Source organism: Heloderma suspectum, chromosome 4, assembly GCF_057233095.1.
Source record: "Heloderma suspectum isolate Gila_16-S chromosome 4, 16-S_ref, whole genome shotgun sequence".
NCBI classification, from domain to species: Eukaryota; Metazoa; Chordata; class Lepidosauria; order Squamata; family Helodermatidae; genus Heloderma; species Heloderma suspectum.
Window position 1 is genome coordinate 230,723,067 of NC_139461.1, and position 20,759 is coordinate 230,743,825.

The 20,759-nt window shown below is 42.9% G+C and overlaps 1 protein-coding gene across 1 annotated transcript in view; it reads left to right on the forward strand.

The window, feature by feature from the left end:
* The window catches only part of TRABD2B (TraB domain containing 2B), a 381,394-nt gene that overhangs the window by 322,188 nt on the left and 38,447 nt on the right, over positions 1 to 20,759 (forward strand). The window contains exon 5 of the mRNA XM_084848270.1: positions 15,502 to 15,592. Within this exon, the coding sequence (XP_084704396.1) occupies positions 15,502 to 15,592 (91 nt within the window). The remainder of the gene's footprint in view (positions 1 to 15,501; positions 15,593 to 20,759) is intronic.

Consider the following 20,759-nt stretch of genomic DNA (forward strand, 5'->3'; position numbering starts at 1 on the left):
CAGGGGCTGCAACACTACACATTCTGTTGTAGGTACTCTTGAGGCAAACATTAGGAGCATGCAGCACCATCAGAAAAGCTGCTCCTGAGGACCACAAGCACCAGACAGGGACATAAAATGTAAGGCGAGCCCTAGGTTTGGTAAGGGGTAAAGGGGTAACTGATTCTACCTCATGCAAATGACCTAGAGGACCACAGGTTGGGTCAGGATTTGACAGATTTTGTGGTGCTAGAAATTATGTTGGACTGAAATGCTTGAAGAGACTATAGTGGATGTTAGATGCATGCAGTGGTGCCAACAATCAAGGTCTTTGGGGCAGATGTCTAGGGCCCCATTCAGCAGAATGAGTAGGAGGACCCCCCATACACATACAGTATCTGGAAGTAAGTGAAGTAATACACATTATAGTGGTTCAGTGGTGTTACTGTGGTTCCAATCTTACTTGTGGGATCAATTTCAGAAAGTAACATTGGGTGACTATTCCTCAGCCACTTGGCAATTGAGCTATGGGGTTCCTCGGGCTACCATTTTGTCCGAAATGTTGTTCAACATCTATATGATGCTGGTGTAAATGGTCATTAGGGGATTTGGAGCTAAGTGCCCCCAGTATGCTGATGACACACAGCTCCATTGCTCTATGACATTGAATCAGGAGAGGCTGTGCAAGTCCTGGATCAGTGCCTACACTTAGTAATGGGCTGGTTGAAGGCCAATAAACTGAAACTGAATCCTGGCAAGACAGAAGCCCTGTGGGTGAATGGTTACTGAGTCCAGGACATAGACTTATTAGCTGTTCTGGATGGGGTTGCACTCCCCTTGAAAGATTAGGTTCATAGCCTGGGGGTACTCCTAGATCCATCACTGTTGCTGGAGGCCCAAGTGGCAATGGCAGCTCGGAGTGCCTTTTACCAGCTTCGGCTGGCTCACCAGCTATGCCCTCTCCTCGACAGGGAGAGGTTGGCCACAGTGGTACAGTCGCCAGTAACCCCAAGACTGGATTAATGCAGTGCACTCTATGTGGGGTTGCCCTTACGGCTGCTCTGGGAGCTGAAGCTAGTGCAGAATGCAGCAGCTTGGCTGTTGTCAGGAGCTGCCCCTTTTCAGCATACAACTTCTTTGCTGAAGCCACTGTATTGGCTGCCTACTCACTACCAGACCATGTTTAAGGTTCTGGTGCTAGTTTATAACAACCTGGGACCAGGATACCGGAGAAAGTGCCTTCTTCTTTATCAACCTGTCCAGTCAGTGAGGTCATCAGAGGGCATGCTTGTGGCGATCCCACATGGAGTCCACCCAGAGAACTGTCTTCAGTGTGGTGGTCCCCATTGTGTTGCACGCCTTTGGAAGTCAGGCAGGCACCAACATTGTGTTGTTTTCAGTGCCCCCTGAGAACACTTTTATTTCAAGAAGCCTTACTTGATCGACCAGCCACAGTTTTTATTGGTACCATTTAAAAAATAATAATAATAATATGGTGTTTTATTATTTTTATATGTTATTGTTCACCACTCAGGAATCTGATCAGATGTGAAGTGGAATATTATTATTATTATTAAATTTATTAATCGCCCATCTGGCTGGTCACCCAGAATAGAAATGTTGTAAATAAATAAATAAATAAATAAATAAAGGGTTCCCATAAGACCATTAAGTCCAGAGTCTAAAATTATCAAATTACATCGTTGCATAGAACATATCTATAAAGGTGGATAGACTTATATCAGAGCTCTAGTCGTCTTGCAGTACACATCTGTTGCTATGCTGACAAATGTGCCCTTTGAGAAATTTTCTGAGATATGCCAGAAGAAGCCTTTTACCAGTTAAGACAGATGAGAATCTCTCCAAGTTACTTGGCTCAAACGACATCTGGCAATGGCATTAGTCTTCCTGTTTCAGAACAGTGCTGCATATTCACATTTTCCAGCTTATATCCAATACTTCAATTCATTGCTTAGATCAGTTTTCAGAACATTGTTTAATAAAGACTCTTGATATCAGTCTTTCTTCGTGGTTGCTGGGATCATCTGCATTTCTTGTTCTGCTAGTGTCTAGTTTCATTCTGATCTCTTAGCAAGCTTGGTTCTGGAACTGATAGAAAATTGGACCCTCTTATTATTTGGCCTCTATCATATGTTGTCAATGGCCATGATTTTATTGCAGATCTTTTGAAACGATACTGAGTGCTGTTTTAAAAGGTCAGTTTTTGCAATACAGTTATTATATCAAAGCATCCTTATTCATTGTTGTTGTTGCCATGATTGTAAAATGAAGATACAAAACAGAAACAAAGTATACCAACAAGAAGCCTCATTTTGGGGGGTGATGTTTTTAAGTCAGTCATAATTTTTAGGTGCCAGAGAGTGATCTTCAGTTGGAGTTTGCAATATGGAATCCAGTATCGCTTGGATAAAAGGGCCAAGTTGCAGAGTATATTATGAGACAGTAAAAAAATAATTTCGTACAGACCTCAGCTCCCCCCACCCGTAACTTTTTACATTTTATTTTCAATTTATTTTTGTTTTACATCAGTAGATGAGACTAATGAGCTCAGCGTTGATACTGCAGCCTCCAATGTGGGACTGATCTGTGCAATGGCATGTGAGTGAGAAGCAGAGATGGCATATTAAAGTGATTGCCACTGTCAGGACCAGTGGCTGTCAGCCTGGAGGCAGTGGAACTGGAACCAGCAGCTCAAGAGCTGTTCAGCCAAGGCTTTTGGTAACACAAAGCTTTGGGCAGGGCTCAGCAGGCTGTCAGGCAAAGAAGCTTCCAGGAGTCTTTCTGCTCAGACTGGGGAGCCAATCCTGAGTCAGGAGTTATAGGGCCAAAACAGACATTACTTTAAATGTGCATCTAGCAGCTAGGCCTTCTTTTCACTTTTACCCTAGAGAAGGCACAGGGCTTCCGATCCAGATCTTAAAAGTCCCCTACCCCATGCTAGGGTCCCAATCTGAACTGGGGCCTTTGCACCTACTGTAGAATAAATTTATGAATTTTAAAAAGACAACTGCTAGACACACATTCTTTTCGGCCCATGAAAGGCCAAGCGGGCCTCCGTTGGCCAGTGGAGGCTGATGGCTCCTGTTTCAGTGGGGCTGTGAATCCACTCTGGGTTTCAGTCAGAACTCGAAGGGAGCTGTCCAAAGTGCTGAACCCTATCCCCAATATGGGTTCAGCATCTTGGATAGCTCCTTTAGAGTTCTGACTGAAACCCAGAGCAGATTCGCTGTCCCACTGAAATAGGAGCCACCAGCCTCCACTGTTATTGGCTCTCCAGATCACCTGAACTACTATCAGCTTGGCACTGCAGAACATCAGGGATCAGGCCAAAAGTTGCCTCCACATCTGAGCAGCCCTGGTGCCAGAGATAGTAAGGCACCTGGGCCTGCTGCCAGATTCCCTAGTCATTCAAGCCCACTGGCACCTGACTTCAGTGATTGTAAGGTAACAGTGGAACAGGCCATCTTTTCTCTTGCCTTCTGCCAACTGAGTCACAAATTACTTTTGTGATTGGTTGTTATATCAAGAGCATCATACCTACACAGACAATATATTAGAACTGATCAAAACACCCTATATCTTTTCAACACAAGCCCTACTCAGCCATTCTTTACCTGAATAGAGGAAACACAAGAGGAGGGGACACCCCAACCCCACCCTCCTTGTGCGTTTCCATCGCCCTGTACTCTTGGAGGGCAACAGTCTGAAGACAAGTGCCTCCTGTATCCATGGAGGGTCTCCACATGAGACAGAATGCAGATTTTCCAGCATTCCGGCTTGTGTGGAGAGCCTCCATAGGTACAAGAGGCTCTCCTCTTCAGATCGTCTCCCTCCACAAGTACAGGGCAATGGAAATGTGTGAATGGAGGGCAGGGCTGGAGCATTCTCTCTCCTTGCATGTTTCCACTATTCAAGTATAGGATGCCTGAATAAGGCTATAGTGAGAATCAATTCCAGGTAAATACTGGCTAGGATCAAGGTGTAAATGTCGGTAACATTTGCCAAAAAGAAAGTTGAAATCTGAACTTTTTGATACCCTAGCACACCTCCACCCCATTGTAAAAATTAGAACTCTCATTTAAAGTATGACATTATCAATCAGAAATGGGGGATGAAGTGGGGGGTTCAGGCCAGCCATAATTTTGCAGGAAGGAAAAGGAAAGGTTCCTCCTGTGCAAGCACCAGGTAATTACTGACCCTGAGAGGGACGCCGCTTGCACTAGCGTTTTCATGGCAGACTGTAGTGGGATGGTTTACCATTGCCTTCCCCAGTCGTGACTACCTTTCCCCCAGCAAGCTGGGTACTCATTTTACTGACCTCAGAAGGATGGAAGGCTGAGTCGACCTGAGCCAGCTACCCAAGACCCAGCTTCCGCTGGGATTGAACTCAGGTCGTGGGGACAGTTTCGGTTGCAATACTGCCGCCTACCACTCTGCGCCACACGAGGCTTAATTCCCATCCCTGTAACAGCAACTTGCGTATTGAAAATTTGGCAGAATACTGTCTTCATATAAGATTGTTTCTAAACAGCCGGGAGACTCAGGGCTCCTTCCTTTATCCTTCAATTGAGATTGTTCCTTCATGGAAGATTGTGGGCTCTTTACATGATGCTGTGATCATCCAAGGCATCTCCTGCACTAAATGCCCTTTGTTCCAATTTTAAATAGATCACAGATAATGAGCTATCAAACTACCTCATTGTGTTCCGCTTCAGTTTCCTCTGCGAAAAGAGTAAAAGCAGCAAAAAGAGGAGCGAGATCAATGGAAGATAACGGAAGACTCAGATACGGGGAGAAGCGGCGGGGAGGAAGCGCATGTAAAGGAAGTCAGTGGTGATCCTGCATTTAAAATGGAAGCAGAAAGCCCTGCTTTAAATGCAGGATTTTAGGCTGGTGTAGAGATGCCCTCAGACTTGCTGCAACAATCATGATGGTCCTTCTGAGGCTTCCTTTTAATCTCAAAACTTGAATTTATTCAACAGAAAACTTTGAGATTTAGTGGTAGTGTCTGTGCACAATATTACAAGTGACCCCTTTTGTTTCACCTACAGCTCCCATAGCTGATACTTTGAATACAGATTTGCATGGTATTCATTACATGCTTATGGACAGAATCAAATGCACACAGATGTGTGTGTGTGTGTGTGTGTTCCATTGCACATGTGCTATGTATTCCCCAATCAGATTGATATCCTGCCCTCATCTGACCCTGCTTTCACCAACTGTCATAATAAATTAGAATAATGTTGTAAGAATTTTTGTCCAGAGTGGGACAGATGTTGAGCAGCAACACAGAAACAGGCGATGGATTGTCCATCTCTCTCTGTACAGATATTTCAAGAATAATACTTAAAGATTTCAGGGAGCAAAAATAGTAATTTTTAAAGGAATTATTCAGCAAAATCAACCACCTATTTTATTGTAATGATTAATTTAATTTCAGCCTATTTATTTTACAGAAATTTCTCCTTTAAAACAATTGTAGCTGGGAGTATCTGACTGCTGTTTGCCCATAAAACTGGCCCACACTGAGCAGAACATGAGCACTTATTTTTCTAATGTATACTTGACTTTATTATTTTAATGTTTAGATCATTTTTAATAATTTGGAAAGCATTGCAGAACGGAGCAGGGACTAGGGCCCAAGTAAAATGCTGAGGAGAGAAGAAGAAGAAGAAGAAGAAGAAGAAGAAGAGGAGGAGGAGAAGGAGAAGAAGAAGAAGAAAGAAGAAGAGAAAGATAGGGATGTTTCCATATTGGATTCTTGTTGCTGCACACAGTGCAGTTTTCACAATGGATTTGAATGTAAGGAATGTTTTACTATACCTGAGTACAGTGGTGAACCCCATCTTAAAGAGCAACGTTTCACAGCATGTTAAAACTTTGGGGTCTGCTGACAATTTAGAAACGTTACTGAAAATGTAGGCAGTTTGAGGCCTAGTTCTTAATGAGGTGGGGAAAAAAACCTGTGTCTGCACTGTACCACTTCAGACTGCCAGCAGGAGCTTATACAGTTGTATGTTTCTTCATACCCAAAAAAACACACCCTGCAAAAGAAAACTATGAGCCTGTTCAAACATCATACTAAGCCATGATAGTTAGGAGTTTTGAGCTAACTATGGTGGCTTCGCGTGACATCTGAACAGGGGTCAGACCCAATCATGGTGATTTATTAACCATGCACAAACCACACTCACTAACCACCTGTTGCAAGATGGTTAGCAGTGCTAACCATGGCTTAGCGTGATGTCTGAACAGGCCCCCGTGGTTAACGGAGCTCTGCCATAGAGCTCCACAGCAAGAGCAGCTGAAAACTGCCCAGAGAGCTTCGGCTATTGGGCGGTATAGAAATGAAATTAAATAAATAAATAAATAAAACAGCCACTACAGGAATAGGGCTGTTGATGGCCATTTTCTTCTTTCTTTCTTTCTTTCTTTCTTTCTTTCTTTCTTTCTTTCTTTCCGATTCCATTACAGAAATAAGCACTACATAAATAAAAATGGCAGAAAATTGTGCAAAAATTGCCATATTGCTAAAATGCACATATGCGCATTTGCGCAAAATCAACGTATATCGCTAAGATGCACATTTTCTCCATGTATCACTAAAATGCACACACAAAATTGATATAGCAGTTTTGCACATATGCACACATGTGTGTTTTAGTGATATAGGGACCAATGTGTATCTTAGTGATATATGGCGATTTTGCACAAATGCACATATGCACATTTTAGCGAAATGGTGATTTTTGCACTATTTCCTGCTGTTTCCTGCTGCTGGGATGCATGATGAAGTGGTTGAAGGACTGCTGGACAGGGGGTGATTAGAGAGTGGTTAGGCTAACCATGTTGCGTGCCATGGTTAACTGCACGTGTGGCAGGGGCTCTCGCAATGGTTAGCGCTAATCACCCTACAGCATGGTTAGCCTAACCACCCTGCCCCAATGTGTGCCTGAGAAGGGTCTATATGTCTGTGATAAGGATTCTAGCCTAGTCTTCTCCCTGACACTCTATTTTTCTATGTGCAGGGCATTTCTTGTAAGGAGAGTTCCTTCACATGAGTTCCCAACTGTAGTCAGAAGTTATACAGCCCAGACACAGTTTCACAAGTTCAGTGAGAAGAACGAGGCCAATATCACTTTAGAACAGGGATGAAAAGACTTCAGGCTTGCAGAATTTACTTTGTTTTTCACTAGAACCCTGAGATTCACCAACTAGAGCCTGGTGCAAAAGATGCAAACTTAGAATTACAGTATTCTGAGCTAAGGAATTTGTTTTGAGTACTGGAACAATAGAACTCACAGAACGTACATGCAAAAATCGACACCTGTTTACCCCAAGCATTCTTCACTTAAGCAGTATAATTTAGGACAGTCAGGGAGTCATTTTGCTGCTGCTATATTTTTCAAAAATCGGAAATCTTGCATATCTACTGCAAATCACCCAGAGATCTCCCAACAGGTCCAGATTTACCTTCTGTCCACCCCCACTTTAGAGTTGGGTAAGGAATCCCTTGTCCAGTCCTGATAAGGTTTGCTAGATTGCAGCCCAGAGGTTCTAATCTTTCTCTTTAAATCTGCTGCTGAATAAGATGAGGCAGCCACAGCTGTTTCTGTCACACACACACACACACACCCTGCCACATGGTACACCTGGAGTCCTGCTTGTGGTGGAAGGGCAGGTGATAGGACCAGGAGGGGGGGAAAGGGGGGGAGACACTGTGGCTGCTTCGTCTCCTGATTCAGGAGTAGATTTCAAGGTAAAGGGGAAACCTCTGGCTTTCAGCTTGGCCTATTTGGTCATCTTATAAAAGGCAAGGGACAAAAATTCCCTAATGTTTGTGGAGCTACTTCATATAGGTGTGCCAGCTATATTCATAGGAAAGAGAGTCCTTTCTGCGATACTGAAATAAGGAGAAATTGGACCTTAAATTTGGGCATATGGATTGGAAAGAAGGAAGACTGCAGGAGACTGAAAGGTTGCTTTGCTTATCCCTTGGCTTTTCTACATGAGGCATTTATCATGCACTCATCATTCCCTACTCACGGTTGTTTACGGGATCTTTAGACTATAACAGTATAAAATAAGTGCTGGATTTCACCTGCATGGGGTGTGCTTCCTGGTAGGAGTCAGGAAGTAGTTGAGGGCAACACCCACTGCTTCTGGCCTGAGGAGAGAGAGGCGACAGCCTGAGAGAGCTCTGTAGCAGGACCTTTGTTTAAAATAACACATGGAGGTTTGTTTTTAAAGAAGGGTCTGTTTTTAAAGCAGACTCTGTGGGATGCAATCTACCAGCTTTGAAACATAGACAACATTGTGACCCTTCAGTTTTGCTTCTTTGGGCAGTTCTTTTTAGAGCAGGGAAAATACGGTTTTTAATTGTGAAAATGAAAGAAACTGCTTTTTTTGCATATGTATTTGTGCTATTCTGCTGTACCACAGTGCCACCTAGAGGTTATGTAACAGAAAAGCAGGAAAAGAAACACTCCTCACGTAGTGGATCTCAATTCTGTGATGAAACTGAAAGTAGACACAGTGGATTAACAGCCTTGTGTAGAAAAGTTCTATGTGATGGCTATGTCTGTCCTTTACTGACAGCAGATGGAAAAGAACTATGACTGAATTGAGATTGTTGTTGTTGTTTATTCAGTCAGTCGCTTCCGACTCTTCGTGACTTCATGGACCAGCCCACGCCAGAGCTTCCTGTCAGCTGTCGCCACCCCCAGCTCCCCCAAGGTCGAGCCCATCACCTCCAGAATATCATCCATCCACCTTGCCCTTGGTCGGCCCCTCTTCTTTTTGCCTTCCACTTTCCCTAGCATCAGCATCTTCTACAGGGTATCCTGTCTTCTCATTATGTGGCCAAAGTACTTCAGTTTTGCCTTTAATATCATTCCCTCAAGTGAACAGTCTGGCTTTCTTTCCTGGAGTATGGACTGGTTTGATCTTCTTGCAATCGAAGGCACTCTCAGAATTTTCCTCCAGCACCACAGTTCAAAAGCATCTATCTTCCTTCGCTCAGCCTTCCTTATGGTCCAGCTCTCGCAGCCCTAGGTTACTACGGGAAATACCATTGTTTTCACTATGCAGACCTTTGTTGTCAGTGTGATGTCTGCTCTTCACTATTTTATCAAGATTTGTCATTGCTCTCCTCCCAAGAAGTAAATGTCTTCTGATTTCCTGGCTGCAGTCAGCGTCTGCAGTAATCTTTGCACCTAGAAAGACACAGTCTGTCACTGCCTCCACATTTTCTCCCTCTGTTTTCCAGTTATCAATCAAGCTGGTTGCCATAATCTTGGATTTTTTGAGGTTTAACTGCAACCCAGCTTTTGCACTTTCTTCTTTCACCTTCGTCATGAGGTTCTTCAACTCCTCCTCGCTTTCAGCCATCAAAGTGGTATCAGCTGCATATCTGAGATTGTTCATGTTTCTTCCAGCGATTTTAACTCCAGCCTTGGCTTCATCAAGCCCAGCATATCGCATGATGTGTTCTGCGTACAGGTTGAATAGGTAGGGTGAGAGTATACAACCCTGCCGTACTCCTTTCCCAATCTCAAACCAGTCCGTTGTTCCGTGGTCTGTTCTTACCGTTGCTACTTGGTCGTTATATAGATTCCTCAGGAGGCAGACAAGATGACTTGATATCCCCATACCACCAAGAACTTGCCACAATTTGTTAAGATCCGCACAGTCAAAGGCTTTAGAATAGTCAATAAAACAGAAATAGATGTTTTTCTGAAACTCCCTGGCTTTCTCCATTATCCAGCGGATATTGGCAATTTGGTCTCTAGTTCCTCTGCCTTTTCTAAACCCAGCTTGTGCATCTGGCAATTCTCATTCCATGAATTGCTGGAGTCTACCTTGCAAGATCTTGAGCATTACCTTACTGGCATGTGAAATAAGTGCCACTGTTCGATAGTTTGAACATTCTTTGGTGCTTCCCTTTTTTGGTATGGGGATATAGGTTGATTTTTTCCAATCTGTTGGCCATTCTTGTGTTTTCCAAATTTGCTGGCATATTGCATGCATCACCTTGACAGCATCATCTTGCAAGATTTTAAATAGTTCAGCTGGGATACCGTCATCTCCTGCTGCCTCGTTATTAGCAATGCTTCTTAAGGCCCATTCAACCTCACTCTTTAGGTGAAAATTGAGATATATAGAGCTAAAGACTTCTCAAAATCATTTTACTTTGAACCATGAGGAATTGATGAGATAGGACTCACAATCTTCAAAACCAGTGGTGTAAATCACTTTGAAGTTGGTATGGTGTTTGTATGCTAAAGGATTTCAAGATTGCTTCTCTCAATGTGATACCATGGGTTTCCCCCCACCCAAAGGGTCTGTGTCCCTTTGGATATCTGTTGCTTAAATAACCTGCATATGCAAGCCATACTGGCAGTGTTGCCTCAGAACTGACCACATCTGGACTCAGATTTTTGGAAACTTTCTGTAATTGTGAAGCTACAGGATCCGGGCCCATTGTTTCTTCTTGCTCTATATTGAACAGCTCAAACCACAGTTCTTGGACGCTTACAACAGAATCAAGTTAATGACTCAAACCTCTGAGGTCACGTGCCAAATTTTTGGGACTCTCGTCCCAAAACCAGAATCAAACACTTTTCTAAAGGAGTGGGTTGAATGCTGGATCAAATTGGGACCTGAAAATGTAATTTTAATTGGGGAGTTATTGTCTGTTTTTGTTTTAAGTTTCATTTCATAGAGTATTTTTAAAAAAATTTAAGTGTTCTAAAAAGTGCTTTTTGGCTAGAAACTACTTTATGACTCTCACAAATAGTACTGAAATTTCTACATGCATATTACCCTTATGACTGATACTGATTATCATGCTTTCTCTGTACGATAAACAGGGTCAGGGAGACAGTTTAAGAGCTTGGAGCCTAAATTACTGTTGAATATTCAGAGATTTTCACTGTTACCTTGAGCTGGCAAGGAAGATTCCTGTGCAAAGGCAGGCAGCTGCAGGCAGACCCCCTTCTAGTACGAGGACCCACATGAACAATAGTGTGCTACCTGTGCAGTTCCCCAGGTTGAATTGTAGTAGCAATGTAGAGGGTCAGACTAAGTAGCCTCATGCCTCATGCCTTTGCTGAGCTCTTTCTCCCTCGAATACATTTTGCAAGCTAAAGAGACGCAGGAATTTCTTATCTTGTCAACAAGGCTGAGGCTGTGGTCAGAGCAGTATATCATGTTCTCTGCTAATCATGGCTACCCTATAACCCATTTCTTGTGTTATAAACAATGGTGCTAGGAGAGGAAATGCTGAATACTGCAAACCCACATGGAAAGGGGAGGGGGAGATTTTGCATATGTGTCATAATGTCTATAAAAACAATTTGCTGATGTAAATCGGGGCTTTTGGCACTTTGGGAGTTATCCTAGCCATAAAGCCCGCGCGTTAATAAAGAAGAACTCTTTTTCCTTCATTCCGTGGTCTCTCTGACTCTGATTTCTGCAACAGAATACCTGCTTACCCATGTGCCATCCTTGAGGCTTGATTGAGAACCCAGTACACAGCAACCAACCCATGATGGTCACAGATCAGATGAGCCTTGCATCACCATCCACAGCCAAGCATGTGCTCCCCTATGAAGAGCACACCCTGTGCACAGGGATGCATTTTCATATCCCTGGTCCATCAACGAGGCTGCGCATGATGAAATTTGAATCTGTTGTGTTGGGCCTGACACCAGTTGGGCCTGACAAAATTGCTGAGTTATTTCTGCAACAGATCGAAAGGTGATATGTATACACATTATCCAAGACATCCTGATTACTTGCAAAGTCTGAGGACTGGTAATATTTGTGGCTAATATCTGAAGAAGGAAATCTCACACATAAAGGAAGAGCCAGCAGAACACAGAGAAAGTCAAGCTTAGATGTACCACTGATGTGGCTCATCAGTGGTACATCTAATTTCTAGACCTCAGGGCCAAAGTCTACAGCCTCTCAGCTCAGAGAGTGGGAAGTGTTAGGGGCAGTGGCCAATAGGCCTGGCATTGACACCTGTGCTGGCACGGGCATGCCAGGGCCCACTAGGGATGACGCTGCTTGCCTCAGCATTTTTTCTGCTTATGCTAGGAGGCAAATAGATACAGAGTCAGGGTGGCTGGGCAGGCATGTATATGCTTACAGATGCTCATTTTATTTTTGCTTTAAAAAGATGTTATCCTTTTCTACAACAAAATGGTACTTATTCCCATGTAAATGCGTTAAGCACTAGGGCAGCAGAAGCAAACTACATTTTATTCTTATAGTCGTGGTGGTGCTGTGATTTAAGTAAGTTTAAAATGCAAAACAGCATATCTTCAGAGTATTTCTTCTTATTTTATCAAGTTTGTTGGGGAGGGTTGCTGTAACATCAGGAATGTAGAAGCAGCAGTAAAGCATGGAATGATGGTGGGGTGGGGAGAAAAGAGAAATATTTGTTACGTCCTTCACAACTGAAGTACCCGTGGCCACTTACTTGTGGGGTGCCACAGGGTTCCATCCTCTCCCCGATGCTATTTAACATCTATGTGAAGCCGCTGGGGGCTATCATCAGGAGGTTTGGGTGCAGTGTCATCAATATGCGGATGACACGCAGCTCTACCTCTCATTCAAATCTTCACCAAGGTTGGCCGTAGAATCCCTGTCCAAATGTCTGGAGACGGTGAGTGGCTGGATGGGGAGGAATAAGCTGAAGCTGAACCCTGGCAAGACCGAGGTACTTTTGGTGGGAGACAAGAGGAGGCTGGGGGATGTTGACCTGGTGTTGAATGGGGTACGGCTACCCTTGAAAGACCAGGTCTGCAGCCTGGGGGTCATTTTGGACTCCCAGCTGTCCATGGAGGCTCAGGTGTCAGCTGTGAGCCGGACAGCGCTGTATCAACTCCATCTGATACGGCGGCTGCGCCCCTTCCTTCCCGACCATCTGCTCCCATCGGTAGTACATGCCCTGGTCTCCTCTCGTTTAGACTACTGTAATGCGCTCTACGTGGGGTTACCCTTGAAGACCGTTCGGAAGCTGCAGCTGGTACAGAACGTGGCGGCTCGCCTGATTAAAGGCAGCCGCCGGCGAGATCACATCACTCCAGTGCTGAAGGAGTTGCACTGGTTACCAGTTGTTTTCCGGGCCAAATTCAAGGTGTTGGTTTTGACCTTTAAAACCCTATATGGTTCCGGCCCAGCCTATCTTAAGGAGCGCCTCCAGCAACACCAGACAGGCCGCTTAACAAGATCAGCCTCAGATGGCCTTCTCTCTGTCCCATCAGCCAGGACAGCTAGACTGGTGGGGACGAGGGAGAGGGCCTTTTCTGTGGTGGCCCCCACTCTGTGGAACTCCCTCCCTAGGGAACTCCGTCATGCCCCCTCTTTAATGAGCTTCCCTCGTGCATTAAAAACGTGGTTGTTCAGGCAGGCATTTGGGGTGGGTTATGGTATTTTAAAAAAAAAAATTATGGTAGAATTTTATTGTTTTAAATTGTTTTGTGGTGTGTTGTACATCGCCCAGAGTGGCTGGGTGGCCAGCCAGATGGGCGATTAATAAATTTAATAATAAATAATAAATAAAATAAATAAAGTAGTACACATGGCTGCCTAAAACAGTGGGGGCTATTAGGACCATGGTCTAAAATTACCTAGCTGGTAGTTGCCCCACTGTGGCTCATGCTGGAAGGGTCTGGGCCTCTCAGAGGAAAAAAATGAATCTGCATCTTCAGAGGGTTGGGCCTTTTCTTGTAAGGTGTCTGACCAAAAGAAGAGATGAAATCATAGGTCAGAGCAACTGTAAATCCAAGCAGATAAAGCAAAGGCAGAGAGAGAACCAAGTACGAGCATGATGGTTGTTTTAACACTATGTGATAGGAAAATTCTTGCCCGCATGGATCACTGGGACAGAGGAAGATACTTGCCTCTGTGTCTACATGATAACTTAGGTGTGTCTATATAATTGTTTTTTCCTTGCCTTAAGAAAACTATGATGTAGCTTGAAAACTTGCATTTTCCTTGTTTGCATGCAACCACTTGGACAGTACTTGGAGATTCAAACCTGCATATGCCAAAGACATACCCCATATGTTTCAAAATTCTCCCACTGCAAGAAGCCAGGAAACAACTACTTCTTCACTTTTGAGGGATAGAAGTTGTATTAGCAGGGCTTCTGGAGCACTGGGTTTGGACACTTCAGTTCATGCATTACTTTCCCCACATGGCTGCAGTAATGGGGCTACTCCACATCAGGGGCCCCATCTACTTGGGGCTTTTACTCCAGTTCTACTCCACCCCCAAATTGATAGTGTCAGGTGATGCACGCTGCTCTCCATAGCTAGCCTGGCATTTCTTGCCCTAAATGTTTTTTTTCTTCAAACTCATTTTGTGTCAGATTTTCCTGTCACAGTGGCTTCAGTGCTGTTCAGGATTACGTGTGACCTCAGCTGTCTTCGCTGTGGGCTGGTGGAAGTGGCACTGATTGGCAGAAGGGAGGGGAAGTAGAATGGGGAGGGTGTGTGAGGAGAGCAGAGGGGTAAACATGTCTACCTGGAAGTAACTCATTGCCTTCAGTTCCACTTTGCCAGCTCTGCTTTTCTGAAGCTGTGCAGCTGCAAAGGAGCACAGCTGAGAAACGGTGGATGCCTGTTGATTCAAAGCTGCACAGCTAAGCAAGGGTGATTGCCAGGGCGGATGATTTTCATGAATGTGTACTCAGAAGCACTTCATTGAATCCACATGGGAGGGGGGAAACCTGCTGATTGGGCAGTTAATATACATCAGAGACAAAGTGCTAATCGCCCTCCCTCCTCGCCAGCTCCACACTCTCTGCTCTCAGCGCCTCTTGCACTACTGCTCATTCTGCTCAGTTTCCATGTGGCGGTGGTGGCCTGCTAGCCTGCCCATCTCATAAATGTGTGTGTGTATGTGGGGTTTGTCATGAACGTCTACTCATAACCAAGTCCTCCATTGCACATCATTGAACATGCAAGGGAGGGGGTGGATGCCTCCTCTCATTGGCTGCCCCACACCTACGCAATTGCTGACGTCCATTTCTACTTGTGGTGGGACTCCCCCACCCCACCCCAACTAATGCAGCTTCAGTTCCCATATATGCCGCAAAAGCTGAAGAATACAACACTGTGTGAACTGTGGAAAAAGCTAATTCGATTCTGTGGAAATGCAGATTTTGCCCAAAACACCTCACAAAGTGTTTCCATTTAGATTGGCCCAGGGACTTTTGAATGTATGAAATGGAGTAACGTACAACAGTAGAATTGGTTTGTAAGATCCCAGAACAATGAAGTTGCAGTAAAGATTCAAGAGTTGCTCAGTTAATTTCTTTGCTCTATTATCCATCTGGAATGTCTTGGATATGTTCGGCTATAAGTCAAGCATAAATAAATACATTTAATAACAATAATAATTTTAGCACAGAGGTGCAGCTCTTGAGCTAGAATATGCTTGAGGGTGCTTTCTGAGTGACTTTTCTTTCTATTCATCATTTAGGTCACTTCCTGGGCAACAACACTGTTATTGATGTGCTGCAACAAGCTGGGTTTGAAGTGGAGCATATACCTGCAGGACAGCCAATAGAAAAGTAAGCTTAATTTCCCTGAATTTCTCTTTTTCATGTGTATAAGGGTACAATCCTATGCTGATAGGCAGCTGCCTCCAAACTCAAGGCAACTGCCTATGCAATGCAGGGCAGGAGAAACACGGAGGGGATTGTTCCCTACGCGCTTCTCTTGCCCTGCATTTGCAGCTGGACAGCCAATTTCGGAAGCTGTCTAGCTGCAGAAAGGCGGAGTGGGGGAGGAGGCTGCCAAACGACACATAGGATGTGTTGTACCAGCATTTCCACCTTTCCCGCCCTGGAACACCCCGCTGGAATGCCCCGTTTTGGCCGCTCTGTGCTCCCCTTCTGAGCGTGGAGCATGCGGCCGTTCTACGCTGCCTGCGGGGCAGCACGGAAGGGGGAGGAAGGTCAGTTCTCTGGGAACCCACCTCAGAGCGTGGGCTCTGAGGTTGGTTCCCAGAAAACCACATATCCTATGGCTGTCTAGCTGCTGACTCACAGCCATAGGATTGCTCCCTAAGCAAACCTATTTTACTAACATGAGCCAAGAATCAGCAATTTCATATCTGAATTCTTTAAGAACTCTCACATGAATGCCATTCAGACCCAGTGATCATTTTTAACTTCTCAATAGAGCATCTGGGCTGCTCATTCCCATATCTTGCTTATTTCAGGTGGCATGTGCCATGGGGGAAGGAACAAAGGTCTATTGAGAGCTGTGCTGACCGCTCTGCATGCTGGCATTGCACCTTTGCTAGGATGGATCATTCATATCATTAGTCAGTTTTACTTGTACAGTTGAATTGAATTTACAGATAGAAGAAAACCAAAAAATTCTGAAAAACTTCTTCTTATCAATATAATTTGGTGTTTGTACAACACATCATACCTTTGTAGCCAATGCACAATTGAAAAATCTGCACAATTTCTAAGAAAAATATGCATCTGGTACCTAAAACTGCGTTTTGAAGGGCTGTGTGCTGTAGAATTCCAATTCTGGAAGATGTCTTCAATGTCTGAAAGTAAGTCCAACTGACGTCTTTGGAATTTACAATCACAAACACAGCTTTGATCAAGAAACAAACAAATATCTCTTAATTATCTTCCTGTTCATTCTACGGTTCAGTATAAGTTTCTTCTTCTGACTTTTAAAGCCTGTCATGTTCTAGCTCCTCCTTATCTTCCAGCCCTTATTTTGCAGCCTGCTTGCATTCTTTACTCCTCGAATGTTATGTTCCTTGCCCACCCAAGGTTTTCTACTCCCCTTGCTTGGCTCCATCCATGGTCTCTTGCTGCTCCCTGTTCCTGGAATTCTCTTCCAGAGTATTTTTAGACTGCTGGTTCAATTACTGTTTTTAAATCTCAGCTAAAACTTTTCTCTTTTCCAAAGCTTTTGGAATTTTAGTATAGATTTTATTCACTGCTTTGTAATGTTGATTATTTAGTTTTGTAGTGTTTTCCTGTGTTTGTTTGGTGCATTCCCTCCCTTTCTTTTTGGTTTTATTTTATGATTTATTAGAATGTACGCCTTTGTGGCAGGGATTTGCTGTTTTATTGTTTTATTCTGTATAGTGCCACGTGCATTGATGGTGCTATATTAATAATAATGAGCAGGAGGAGGACAATAAATGGCTGTTGTCTAGCTGTATGCAAACAGTGTATAAATATGATTGTCTTTTAGACAATTGTAAGGAGGAGCTGAATAAATGATCTCTAATAAAATAGAACTCTATTAGTTGCTACAATATCTTGATCCAACATGTTAATCCAAATATAACTCCGTCTCCAATTCTATTTTCTCTTATACCCACATTTATCCTAGATGCCAATTGTGCCTTGCTTTTTTATTGGGATAATGGACCCCTAGACCATTCCCCAAATTGCTGATAGCCCTATAGATTTCAAGGACACAGATAAAAATATTGCTTCAATAGTTCCATTCATGAAGAAAGTATTATTAATTGTAGAATTCAACACAGAAGAAATGCAACCTTGTCAGCCTATGAAGTGATGAAGGGCACACAATACTGATGCACAGCTGAAGAACAGAGTAGATTCTGAGAATTCTGCAACAATATGGAGTCATCGCTGGTCACAGGTGCTTCCTGAATTGCTCTTTTTGATCTGCTCCCTCAAATTAAATGGGCAGCAGCTGCAGTATTTGATTTGCTCACTGGAATTTGTAGAAAATGGAATGTCTTTTCTTTACTCTTCTCCTCCATCTGCTTTTTCCTCTAAAAGAGTAGAAAAGAAATAACAAAACTATTTGTTGTTACCTTGAATCAAAGCACTCAAAAGATTTTCTGGATTCAGACATCATGGGAAACCATAGCCACAGATTTGAATGTTCCCTTCTCCTTTCCTCTTCTTTCATACCTGTGTGAAGGAGATTGAAAGCTTCCACTTTTGATTTTAAACTAATCAGTTTTCCCATGACATCCAAACTTGCTGGGCTGTGGTTTCTTTACACTATGGCCCGGTTCTCACATAATGACAGGGTTTTTTTTTAAAAAAAACAAACAACAACAAAAACATCTCTGGGTTGTCATAAACCAGCCAGTGTGCTAGTTCACATGGCTTGATCACTCCCACTTATCTCCTCTTACCAGAGGGAGCAGTTAAACAACCCAGGGATTCTTTATCCCTGGATTGTTTAGCACAACATCTGAACCCGGAACTCTGACTTGCCTCTCCCATGATATGCCAGAGTTGGAACCCTAGGTTATTTACGTGCTCTCACAGGGAAGAGGAGCTTAGTGGAAGCTATTGAGAAGTATGAACTAGCATGCTGGCTTGTTCATGACAACCCAGGATTTTTAAAAACAAACAAACACGCACCCTAGGTTGTCATTATGTGCAAACTGGAGCATATGTTTAGTGAGAACAAGCCAGGATCAAGGTATGCTTTCATATCTTGGCTTGTTCCCATACTATTGTTTAAACATATCACAGTTCCTGGAGTATGAACATCATAGGGAACTTTGGTTAGTTTAATAGTGAAAGTGGAAGCTTTGGGGCATGAAAGAGGAGGAGGGAGGGAGGGAGAGTGAGCAAATGAGCAGGGCTGCCTGAGACTTACTGTGGTCATTGTACCAGGAAATCAAGGTTTCCTGTTATGTCTGAACCTAGCCATTGTGTATATTTTTCTCCCATGTTTCTGGAGAAGGAACCAAGCAAACAAAAAGCCAGATATTGTTTGAGCACACTGAATACAGACACTGGTATTTCATCTTGGGTGTGGGTGTGTGGATTGCTCAATAGTTTTAAATCAAAAATAGTTTTTATTAAGCAAATCTTTGGAAAGGCACTCCTGTTAGCTCACATGTACTCCTATTAGCTCACATATACAATGCCTTTGATAATCTTTGTTGTTTGATATAGATGTAGCTTATCTATTTATCTAAATAGGAATTTCTTCAGGGTATGTCAAGTTGTAATGACGTTACGAAAGTATGTATTTGTTTATTTATTTATTGGAATTTAGGAGTCAACTAAAAAGAAGCCAAATCCTGTTTCCCTTACTAGGCCCTTCCATTCAATAACATCCTAATTAAATCTGAACAATATAGCTTTTTTTAGTCTGCTAAGTATGAGTGTATTACTCAGTACTTTGATTAACCTTTGGATTCTGAGCAACTTGGGCTATGAGATCTTTCTTGTGCAGCTTGTAAAACTAGAGGGGTCCCTTATCCAAATGTGCAGCCTCAATAGTCTTGTTGGAGCAATTTGTTGTAGGTCTCTCCACTCCTCTCCTTCAAGGGGGATACAGTTATCAGTGGCTACTAGACATGGAGGCTATATATTATTTCCAAGATCAGAAGCAGTGTGCCTCTGTATACCAGTTGGTGGGGGACATAAGCAGGAGGCTGCTGTTGCATTCATGTCTTGTTATGGGTTAGGCAAATAGTTGGCCACTGTGCAAACAGAATGCTGGACTAGGTAGGCCTTTGATCTGATCCAGCACAGCTCTTCTTATGTTCTTACTCCACTATCCCACGCTTCCTCTCCCACTTGGTTTTATATGACAGCATGATTTGCAATAGCTCTAAATTGGGATGGGTGGAGATTAATCAGAATACTTTAGCATGCATGTGCACACATGAAATCTTAGTCTAATCTAAATTTGAGGGAGTATAAACACTGCATGCTTTGGAAATTGTTCACTGGAAATATGCACACCAGATTTGCAAGGAATTCCCATCTGCTCATAAAATAGTTTCCCTTGTGATTTTATTACATTCATATCTCCAATTATCTTTTAGTCATAAAAGCCAAGAAACTTGGCTGTTCTAGGTGAATTTTATATAAAGGAATTAGGAATACTTTAAATAAAAGGTAAAAACACATTCTAAGGTCTGGTTCCTGTGACAAATGGACCATTGGTTTCAGTTATGTGAGAATTGGGTTCTCTCTTAGATATCACACATATCTAGCAAGATTTCTCCAGAGCATCCTGTGACATCCTTTTACTTACTTGTTCTTAAGAAATTACATTAATGTGGTAGTACTATCTTCATGGTTTACCACCAAGTTTATATCCACCCATACCAGAATTTTTATCATATCCTGCCTGCATGGCACGCTGGACTTTCTAAGGATCATAAGAAAGATACAAGAAACAGCAAAACTTTACAGCTTTTCACTCAGTTCTTCCTAAGTTCTAGCCTGACTGGAAGGAAGCCTTTGAGAGAATAAAAATATACCAGTGCTCATTTGCCACATGACAAAAGGGCACAGAGATTGATTGATTGATTGATTGACTGATTGATTGATTTTATTACATTTCTATACCACCCCATAGCCAAAGCTCTCTGGGCAGTTCACAAAAGTTAAAACATTAAAATATAATACAAAGCTTAAGAGCCATTTACAGAAAAACACACAGACAATATACACAAACAACATATGTCTAAAAACAACTTTGAACTAAAAACAGTTTAACAACAACAACAACAACCCAACAATAAAAACAACACAGCTTTTCTATCCATACCAATTTCCTATAAGCCAAGCATAAGCCTTTTTGAAATCTCAGTAAATTTAATTGCTTGCAGTTCGGATAACAATTACATCTTCATTTTATTTAGAATGTTCTGCACACTCCCCTGTGACACAAAAAGCTGTTTTTATTCAGCGCTCTAAGAAAATGGAATAAATTGCTCATTTTATCATCACCATTATTGCTCTA